The sequence below is a fragment of the Microchirus variegatus genome (genome assembly GCF_963457635.1).
Source record: "Microchirus variegatus genome assembly, chromosome: 10".
NCBI lineage: Eukaryota > Metazoa > Chordata > Actinopteri > Pleuronectiformes > Soleidae > Microchirus > Microchirus variegatus.
Window position 1 is genome coordinate 20157294 of NC_139811.1, and position 11587 is coordinate 20168880.

The window sequence follows — 11587 nt, forward strand, 5'->3', positions numbered from 1 at the left end:
AAAGGAGGATCCAAACTCAGGCGTGGCATCTGGCTCGAGCATGCAGATAATCGCCTATTCACTCATGTGGATTCTCCCGAGTTCCTCCTGCTGCGTTTTCACATGAGCTCATTCAGATATTAACCAAAGATTATACTCGGGAGCTGGATGGAGAATCTCCAGGGTGAAGTGTGTTGCCCTTTCACATACAGCTGCTCTGCACAATTTCTGGAGAATCTCTGGAGCTCAGTGTTTGTCTGAAAGCAGCCAGGGGTTCGGTTAAAACCAGTTACAACATTCACTGAATATCTGATGCCTGAAGCTCCGCAGAACGAGTTGTGGAACAGGTCGAGTATTGCTGTGGTAGAATCTGCACACAAAGCATGTATGCAAACTTAAGTCAACTTGACTTAAAGATCAAAGTTCAATGACACTTGATCTCGATGATCCATGAAGCCCAGGTAATACATACATTGACCTCCATCAGCAGCTAATGATGACAAGGAGATACTTGATACGACAGAGAGCTCACAAAGTAATGCTTTTGTGTAGATTTCCTCTGAAAACCCAGGAGGAAAAATATCTACAGTTTGTAAAATCTTTGACAGTTGATCTGAAGTCAGGGTCTTATTTAAATAATGTGTGAACTAAGGCTGTATCAGTCTAAACCTTTCACACCTTTGCTGATGTGTTTTAGCTTCACTTATTGGAACCTGTTTTGAGAGGTTACTTCTAGGTCTTGCAACTGAGGCAGGACTATGAACAAGAACAAGGTGCAGTTCAGTGGTGCTGTGGGGCTCCAGGACCCTTGTCAGAATGGGCCATGTGGTGCAGGTAGCCGCTGTCTTCATGCCCACAGTGGTTGAGGGGCTCACTCTTGAAAAGGGCAGGTGGCGGGGGAAGGTGGGCGACTGGGGGCACAGGCAGGTGATGGTGGGTGTGCGACGAGGCATGTTGGGGCGGGTTTGGGAGATGTTGTTCGGTTGTTGGGGGGTGGGGGTGATGGTGAGGAGGGGTCGAGTGGAGCTGAACATGGGAGAATGCGTGTCCTACCGGGCCTCGAGGAGGCACGGGCCCTCCGGTTGGACTGAGGCCCAGGGGAGCCGAGGTGTTGGCTGGGTTGGCAGCTGAGGGTCCGGGTCCAGAGGACGAGGAAGAGGAGAAGGTGTTGGTAAAGATGCGGACAGGCACAGGTGGGCCACTGGTCTGCAGAACAACAGGACTGGTGACCCGGAAACACTTCTCTTTGTGCGCTTTAAGCATATTGGAGAAGCGGAAGCGCTGGCCGCACACCTCGCAGGGATAGGGCTTCTCTCCTGTGTGAGTGCGGCGGTGGCGCTTCATGTTGGGTCGACTGGTGAAGCTCTTTCCACAGATCTCACAAATGAAAGGCTTCTCTCCTACACACATTTAGAAAATAAGAGAGCAGCGTGTGAAAGGCAGACAATGAATCGATGAACAATAAAAGATTATAGCTGTACAGATACAAATAATATCAAGCTTCCGAGTCAGATCCTTGGCTGTCAAATGAGATTGTTTCAAAATCTAAAATAATCAACTGCTGACAAAGTTAACTTTTCTCTCTCTCCATTTTTAAGCATTTCCCTCTATAGACAGCAGCAGCTCTCTTATAAAAATGCAAATAAGATGCAATCTTAAATAGAGGGTCTTTGCTGTCAACCCACCCACTCCACAGGAAGCTATTACCACTCACACATTGAGAAGAGGAGATGTGAAAATGAACAACAGGAGCTCTGGTGAAATGCTGCTCTCATTAACCTCCCTCCATGAAGCCACTGAATGTGCCTGCTACCACCCACACAGCCGTCTATTAACAGGCTGCTGAAGGACTCTGCGAGTGCCTTACACTGGTATGTTGTGTGTGAAGCTTCTTCAGTCCAACTAAATATCAAAAAGGCAAAAGCTGATGTGCTGAAGTCTTCAGCCTAAAGCACAACAACACCGTTGGCCCTCGTCAGCTTTACAGTTCCATGCTGAATTGGCTTCGCTGTCCATCGATAACCAACCAACCAATCAGAGGACAAGAAAAGCAAATGACAACAATGGCAGACCGGCACACAGTAAGGGCTCATTTATACAAACCTCATTTCATTTGAATATTTGGACACAAATACGACTACGGGAAGGCCTGTCGAGAAGTGTGATGGCCGAGATAAACAAACGCTGCACTTTCCATGAGCCAACTTTGAATAAGTCTCCAATTTTCCAGTTTCAATGATGAATACAGGCTATCATCACCTGCTGCTAAGGGAAGTAAATTCCTATCATGTCGAGGCAAAGAATCTACATGCTGGTTGCTGGTCGGCTGCGGTCGATGCTGTGTGTGTGAGTGCAACTCCCCCATTCCCCCACATGCCAGTTGAGGCAGCATCATCGTGGTTGGTCGTTCTTTGCCTTTGACAAACCATCAGGGCAGTGTGTCGTGGGCCTCACATTCACTGCCAAGAATCCACGGAAATCTGCGTGCATTGAACCAAACATTGGGTGTCTAACATGTGTGCTGCCTATTACAGGGCTGTGACTGGGTGTGTCTCCTCCTGCTGGAGCTGAAATTTCAAATGGCAGGGAGAGGAGAGGGAAGCGTAATTACACATCACAAATAGAACCACGGGGGCCAATAGAGTGCAGTGTGTCCACCCACGACAGGCACGGCTAGAGAAAACCAGCGAAGGACGTAGAGGCTTCAATGCTCAGTGTTTGGCCTTAGAAATAGAAACGCAACAGGGACAGAAAATCAGAGGGATGTAAAACACCATGTGTCTGGGTAGTCATTACAAGCCGCGGTATACTGTATACAAGGCCATTCTTTGATGTGAAAGATCCCTCTCATTATAGAAACTGGGCAAAGTCCTTTTTGCTCTTACCACTATAATGTTCTTCTTGGCAACGTCCTGTGTCTTTCCTTTTTTAGGGAGAACATGGAGACAAGATGGCTGACATGAACATAGTTGTTTGTAAGTTTCCATCTCTAAACATCTTAGAATTTCAGACTGCAGCAGATGGAATAAAATAAATGAACACAATCAAGGAACTTGATTAGATTAGTCGAAAATCTTTTTTACGGCAATTTATTTTATTGCCCTTATTTCTATTAAAAGAACTGAGGACATCAAACAAAGCAGACTAATTCAAGATTACAAAGTGACTGCTTTGTACGGAACTAAAATATGCACACAGAAGAGCAATTGTGCTGTCGAGTGTAATTTACTGTCACACTAGTGTGTCGTTTAAATCGAAGATTACAAAGATGGAAGACTGAAAATGCCATTAAGGCAAGACTCTTTAGCTTATTTTCAACCTCACTTCGTGCAAAACATTTTTTGTCTAAATCCCCCTTAGACCGGCTGCATATCTATCAAAGAATAAGGCTAAAAAGAAATTCCTTCAGTATTAAGATTACCACTAGTGACAACCCGTACTTGTGAATTATGTCTACATATGCATCATGTGTAGTATACTCTTCACAGACTCCACCCAGATAGTTCCTGGACCACTAGAAACAAACATTTTTGGAAGCGGAACCTCCTCCAGCCCCAAATTTAAACCTAAATTCTATGTTGGTGAAAGTTTCCAACCTCCAACAAACATTCTCAGATTTGCATAAAAGCTAAAAGTCAATAAACGTCAAGTCATAAGTGAAAACAAGGTATTCATTTCCTAAAAATGCTGTTTTTGTGAGGTGGGTGAGGTTCAAAAAGAGCCAAAACAATAACAGGCCAAAGGCATTCACCTCTGTGCTTTCCTCACCTGTGTGTGTTTTCATGTGCTCGTCAAAATACTGTTTCATGTTGAAGTCTTTGCCACACCACTGGCACATGAACTGCTTGTGCCCGATGTGAATGCTCATGTGGGAGCGCAGTTGGTACTTGTACTGGAACCGCTCGTCACAGTTCTGCAGCAGAGACAATATTCAGAGAGGCGTTTTAGAGAAAACGTTAACACCAGGTCAGTCAGTTTATGAGCCTGCACAGAAGAACACTTAGCTGCAGACAGACAAGTCAAACATCACAATAATTGTTCACACCCTTTTGGGCATTCAAGTTGTTGAACACGTTGTTCTAGTTATTTAACAATCATGTGTCAACTACTGTCCATAGACAAATCCCCATGCACATCAGCAACCAGGTTTCATCAAGTCAGGTTATGCAGAAAAGTGTGGAAAAATATATTGCAGATGGAAGGACTCCAATATTCGATACTTGTACACAAAAAGGATTGTGGTGGTTACTCCTGAAAGTTTGAAATTCCTGAAATAAAATATTCTGTTAAAAGGTCCACCATCTAAGACTTAGTGACATCTAATGGTGAGACTGCAGATTGCAACAAATGATGGACTCTTCCCTACCACCCCCTCAATTTCCCAGGGAATGATGTTGGCCTACACAAACCAGAAAGGGTGCAATCCCTCTTTCACTCTTCCTTCTTCTTGGTTTATGCGTCGGGTTTGTGTGGCCAGAGTCTGTCAAGTAAGAATCTGCTTCTACAATGCAAAACGCATGCTCTGGTTGGTTTTATCTATTTGGGTTGCTATAAAACATGATAACACATGACAATGGCCTTGCAGAAAGCACAAACAGAATAAGACTTATTCTAAGACTACGTAAACCAAATGTGAGCCTACTTTTTACACACTGGACCTTTAAATATATACATCTCCAGTTGTCTGACTAAATAAAAGTGGAAAAAGCAGGTTCCATAAGGCCCTATAATACGAGGAGAATGGCCTATACATTACATGCACCTTTTAATAGACATGCAAAATTACATGTTACAGTGCAGGATGACTTCCAACATTCAATTAGAACAGCTCCACCCATACACACATGTTCCCTGTGTCCTGTCCAGTCAAGTGGTTGGATATTAAAAGGCCTCTGGTGGGAGTAAAACACCCCATCTGTCAAATCCCTCCTGAGTTAATTAATCAGGACAGGGTTATGATTATCAACTGCTACTGCATCGATGACTCTAGTTGTAAAATTTATCTCAAACTGACTGTAGGAAACCGGTGAAAACTGCATATGTGCGGTTTGACTTAAGCTTCTGTGGATAACACAGATGTCTCAACAGTCCTTTTGTTACCCTTTGTGCAGGGGTATTATTATGAGCAGGAGAGAGAATTACACCATGACAGTGGGGAGGAGTAAAGTTCAAGTGTGGCTACTTATAAAACGCAGTGTCTGGTTGAGAACAGATGCTTACATTTTTATTAGAGCACAACTAACACGGTTTTGAAAATAAATACATGTAGAATAAAAAAATGTGGACATCTAAATCTGGCTTTTAAAGTGAGGGACTTCACATACTATATTCATATGGAGTAGCCCACAGAGTGCCACAAATGTCGCTGTGAACACAGACGTATAATTTGCACAGAAAAACTGGCTAAGTCCTGTTTAGTCTGTGAGAACGTTTTTCTAAGATGACGTAATTCTGTTCTTTAGGTGTATGAACTCACACAAATATGTATTTTTTCTGTGCTGTACCAGTCCTAGTTCTTAGGTAAATGAGACAAAAATGAAGAACTCAAACAACGAGCAGTAACTCTGTATGCAGAATTTTGATGATGATGAACAGTGGTGCACATCTTACCTCACAACGGAAGGGTTTCTCTCCAGAATGCTGTAGTGAGTGGACTTTTAAAGACATGCTGCGTTTAAAGGACTTCCCACATGTCTCACAGGTGAATGGCATGTCCTTAGTATGAGCTGGATTTGAGGGGATGAGACCGAGGGAGAAAAGGAGAAAGAGGGCAAAGGCACTGAGACGAGTTAACAGACAGATTTCAACTACCACAGCTTTATATAAATGAACACAACCAAAAGCTGTGTTTCCATCAGGGTAAAGTTTGGTTTGGTTTGGTACAGTACTGTTTGGAATGGTAAAGACCCAAGTCAAGATTACGTTTCCACTGAAAACAGTACCTTTACTAGGTAGACGGGCTGTGAGCTGTGCGATATGTGAGATACGTAGCGTCGAACAACGACATCAAGACACAACAGACAACATAACGGACAACAGTTTGTGGCTGCTTCAACAGCACATCAGGCTTTGTATGAGAATAGACTGCCGGCGATGAAGAAACACCGGTCGCAAGGGAGTGATGTTTTTCTGTCACGCAATTAGTTTACATTTAGGAAGGGTAGTTGAAGGGTACCAAGAAATGGATAGGTTGGGGCCAGTTATTTTAGTACCATTTCTCATGGAAACACACAAAAATACGTACCGTAACAAACCGTTCCACAAGGTGGACAAACGCCTAAAGATGATTAATCAGTCTGTGTTTACGCTTATTCTAAACACGTAGAATAGAAAAATGGGCATAAAAATGTAATAAGTGCCATTAAAACAGAGTCACAAAATACAGTTTAGTTCGTGTTCGGTTATACTGAACTGCAACCTGTGTGGTGGCTCACACTGACAGTAGGTTATTATTAATTTGAGAACTGGGAAAACAGAAGGACTCCCACTTACCGACCATATGCTTACGCACATGAGCCATTGTGTAGAACTTCTTCTCACAGATTTCACACGAGAACTTCTTTTCTGCATAGCCATGCACGATCTTGATGTGCTCATGCAGTGACCAGAGCTTCTTAAAAGACTTGTTGCAGGAGACACACTGTGGAACAAACAAAAACATAGCTTATTATACAGCTGCTGAGAATAATGAGCACCAAAACCTGAAGGCCTTTACATGGTTGTCATTTGCTAATACTATTTCTTTGTACTCCAGCTCCCTCTGCTGGGGGAAATGTGGCATGGATTTAATTCGCTCAAGGATTTTAACGACAGTCAGCAGACCAGAAACATTAGATTCTGTAAGGGGAATAAATATGGCTTTGATTTAGTTTTCACATTCAGTCTAAAAATACCACATAAAATACACTTCAATACCTTTTTTTCTACATCTATACCAGTTACAAGATGACCGCAGGGGAAAATATGCCTATAACTAATCATTATGTACATGTATTTATTGATTTTTTTCCCCAAGATTTGCGACTAGTTGTTGTTGTTGAGTGCAAATCAAAACTTGAAAGAAAAGAATCTAGATCTGCCAACACAAAATACATTTCCTGTTTGCAGCAGACAAGAAAAACTATGATTTAGAAATGAGAGAGATTTTTCTGAGGAAACTAATTTGAATGCTTTTGACAGAATAGAATACAATATACAGAAGATTAAGAAATGTGATACTATGTCTGTACATATCATGCCTGACCCAGAGCAGAGAGGCATCCCTGCAAAAAACAATATGTGCAACAATATGCAAAACACTAACTGAGTTTATTTGACAGTCAGCAAGTTAATTTTATGAACTCATCAGATCAAAGACCATTCTTCTAATTTGCTTTAGAATCTGCCACATGTTTTCTACAAAGTACTGGCCAACACATCATGTGATTCCCCCCACACAGTCTCTCTCTCTTTTACTCTCATAATGCACCAGTGAAACTGTTGAGTGCACAATGTTTTCCATCTCCCATGAAGTTCTATCACAGGCTGACAGCTGCCTAAGGCCCGTTAAAAGCCGCACTGGTACTTTTATCACTCAGATGTACAGCTACTGAAGTCATGCTGTACAAGACACATCTGAACTAAGCCACAACTAGTTCCTGAGAGAAAGAAGCAAATAAACAAACCAGTGAACAGAAATTCAAGTTAGTCACCTTTAAAACTATGATTCAAAAGAAACAATCTGTGCCTTCCAAGACGGTCAAGAATGCAGAGGGGTGTTATTGCTTGAATCTGAGTAGAGCAAGTTAGATGCCAACAGTATGTAAATGGCTATTTGGTTTGTTATGTCTGTGCTTTTTATGTTGATTAGTGTTCAAAAGCATCATCGCCACCATTTACTATGACATTATTAACATAAATATACAGTATAAGTGGTCATAATGTCATATGTGCAAATTGTAATTCATTTTATTTGAATTACTTTATTAAGTCACTAGACTTCAACTTAAATGCAAACAAATAGGTAACCCTGCTCAATTCAAATTATTATTTTGTTAATATAAAAACAAATTCGTAATTGCTGTTATTAACAATGCAAAACTACAAGCTTTTATCAGGCTGCATCTCTAGCATCTTTCAAAAGATAGCATTATATAGTTTTTTCACGTTGCCATCTACACAGAAAAAAAATAAGTTATAATAAAATTATGTGGCTCTGCATAACTTTTCATCTTCGTTAACACATGAACAAACTTGTGTTTTCAGTTTCGACAGGTTTAACAATAATATGAGTGATGCAAATCACACTAAGCAAATCATGAGGTTATATTAAGCCTATTCAAAATGTAATACCCCTGAGTGTTGATGTGCTACATCACGTTTTACAGTCTGTTTAGAGAAGTGAAACCAAATTGGACCTACACTGAAGAAATTCTACATGAAGGCATTTTCATACGTTGTGCATGAGTTGTTAGCAAAATGTAATTCAATGTAACATCAGTTTAATGAATGAAAACACATAAATATATTATAAATATCATAGACAGATTTGTCTAATGTATCTAGACCTGTTTCTAACTGTATCTAGCTATGATGTTAGCAAAAAAGGAAAAAGCAGCCACAACCCTGGGATCGTAACAGCATGGAAATACACGTCTGTGCCATTCAGACGAGCATTTGTAAGAGTGAAATGTAGAGGTGTGGTGTGAGACATTAGCGATTCATTTTACCTGGATGTTCTTCTCGCAGTCAGTCTGCTGATGCAAGGCCAGCTCACTCTCCAGGACAAACTTTTTGCCACACTTATCACAAATCTGCATTCGCCTGTGTGTGACATTCATGTGCTTCTCCAAGTACCAGCGCGTGTTGAACACTCGAGGGCACTTCTCACACGCCAACATCTCCCTTTCCTCCACCTCTGCTTTGCCCCCCGCTGCTGTGGTCGTGGAGCCGGCAGACGATGGCGCTGACCGGGCTGATCGGCGGATGCTCTTCGACGACTCCATGTGCTTCCGTCGTCCCCTAGTTGTCATTCCAGCAGTGGCAGTCCTGAGAGACGTTCGGAGGCTTTTCCTGCGTGGCTGGCTGGGAGCAGCTGCGCTACTGCCGCACCGACGGGTCCTCTTTGACCTTGTTTTTCGGCTCCCAATATCATCTTCCTCATCATCTTCTTCCTCTTCTTCGAGGCTGTCTTCCTCCTCCTCCTCTTCTTCCTCCTCTTCATCATCATCGTCTTCATCATCACTGATAGGTCTTTCCGAGTCATCTGGTGGGGTTTTGGTTTCACCTTTGGATACGTGAAGAGTCTGGTTGTTTAGGTTCACCTCAACAATGATCTGTTCGCGCTTGAAGCCCTCCTCCTCAACATCCTCAACCTCGTCTTCCTCGTCCTCATCATCGTCTTCAGTCTCTTCAGAGGAGCCATTGTTGCCAGCCTGGGACCCCTGTGTCTCCACCTCCTGTCCTGCTCCTCCCTCTCTGAAATATTGCTGATGTTGCTGTGGAGCCGCATGTTGTGTGGGCAACTGACCAATATTCTGATCCCCTATGGATGCCTTGGCTGCCATTTTATTGTCCACTAACACAGAATAAGGTTTGCCACCAACCTCCCTCTTATAAAGCTTGCCTGTCAGGTCCAGATCTGGGTTAGGGGGGTGAAAATAGGTCTGGGACAGTGGCGCCCTACGTGCTTCTTCCTGTGACATCCCGCCAAGGCTCGGGATGGAAACCTCTTCCTTGAGGGTCTGGCAGGATTTCATAAAGAGGGAGGGGGAATAGAGGGGTTAAACTGGTCACAACAATGGAGATTTACAGTTAGACTACTGTACTCTACAAGGGGAGGCAGGGGATGCCACACCAATCCCCCACCTTCCCTCTGCGAAGGAAACAGGAAGGAGGGGATAAGGTGAGAGAGAGTCAACCTGATTCAAAAAGAGCATCCATGTTGTCCAAGGTAGGGAATGCTGTTGGAAAGACATACAAAATCTTCCCAGTTTAATGTCATATGCTTATAAAAAAAAACCTGACTGCAAAATCAAAGGCTGATTGTCTTTGATGCTGAACATCTGAAGCCAGCTTCCTCCTCAGTAATTATATGAAGTGTAAGCAAGAGCCAGATCCAGTTCCTCTGATGACTGGTGGTCTAGTGGGTGCCAGTGTCTTCAAATTGCAGAGCAGGTAAAGACGAGCTGAATGCCAGACATGAAACCGTTACAAGGACTCCAGTGTCTTGCTTGAAGAGCCATTTACAGAGCATTACCTGCAACATAAGAAAAGATAGGACATGAGGAGAAATATGTGACATATGGGAAAAAAAGGCCTTCTTTCAATGTGTCACTTGAGTCTGTGCACTGAAACTATAACCATATTTTCAAGCGTCAAACTGAGCATCACATTTGCCCACACACATTTCAGTGTCATGTGTAGGAGTTGAAACCACAGCCTTTACAAATGAGTGCGAGGCTTCAACTTTACAAACAAGAAGTGTAAATATCTCCAGACCACAAGTGAAACAAGCTCACTATATAATACAGTATAACACGCAGATTTTGCATTCTAAGGTGACGTAAGGTAACATATATTTTCGTAATGTTAATGTTTCTTTAGTTAGAGATAAATGCCTTTTAAATATACGCAAGAGCAAAAGAAAAACTTTAAAAGTTCATGGATATTATAGCAATTCTGATCATTTTAGTGAAACATTTAAAAAATCAAAAACACATTTAATGAGAAACAACTGATGAAACACAAAACTGTGTTCAGTTTCAAACAATACTAAAGTGTGCACACCACCCATTGACTGTTATGGAGCATAGTGTAACCACAGCTCAGGAGCCTGTAATGCAGTTACAACCACAGGAAACTGTATTTCAACCTTTCAATTATGTTTAAGCACTACACAGTTCGAAACCTAAGTAATATCATCAAGTTTATGCAAGTTAAAGATGAAAACAACAGCATTAAAAAAACAAATCAATGCAGTTTACAGTGGACTTGCTTACATACGGTTGTTTGTTCCTGAGCTTCTGTTACTTCAGGGTGTTGTAGCCTGACAGCTGGATGACCTCAAACGACCTTCTATACACCCTGCTCACTAACGTGTGCACTCGGGCGGTTGATTCAATAGAAAACCTCCCAAAGTACGAAACGTAAAACACATTTCCCTTCTTTGAGACAGCAAACATCCGCCTGTGTGTCTTCATAAACATCTAATGTTTTATTGCTTTGAACAACTGATGCATCATCAACAACATCATAAATAGGACAAGCGGGACTTTCACGGTTTAATTAGTGCCCACCTGACCCAAGAGAACGACTTTGTCCTAATCTTTAATTTACGGCCATGATTAAAATGAAAGCTTTGCAAGAGGTTTACAAAAAGGAACGAGAGTGCACAAGGATGAAAGCAGAACTATGCAGAAATTAACAAACTGATTATGTTGACGACTGTGCTCATTATTGTTATCACAATTGTTTATTTCATATTAAGCCACTAAAAGCGTGATTTCTGTTTTCCCAGAGCAGTATTATCACCCAAATGTATGAATTGCATCATTTACTAGTCCTAGTTAAGTTAACACTTTCTCAACATATTAATAATAAAATTTGTTTCAACATTTTTTATTTGAAT

At 41.9% G+C, this 11587-nt stretch overlaps 1 protein-coding gene across 1 annotated transcript; it reads right to left on the reverse strand.

Moving 5' to 3' along the window:
- Positions 1-759: 759 nt before the first annotated feature.
- On the reverse strand, positions 760-9724 carry znf652 (zinc finger protein 652; the record flags this gene model as incomplete). Its single annotated transcript, XM_083896642.1, has 5 exons — positions 8688-9724; positions 6472-6619; positions 5590-5705; positions 3748-3892; positions 760-1379 (listed from the first exon to the last, which is right to left on the reverse strand). Exons 1-5 carry the CDS (start codon positions 9714-9716, stop codon positions 760-762), a joined length of 2058 nt encoding a protein of 685 aa, XP_083752768.1. The 5' UTR covers positions 9717-9724.
- Positions 9725-11587: the final 1863 nt, after the last annotated feature.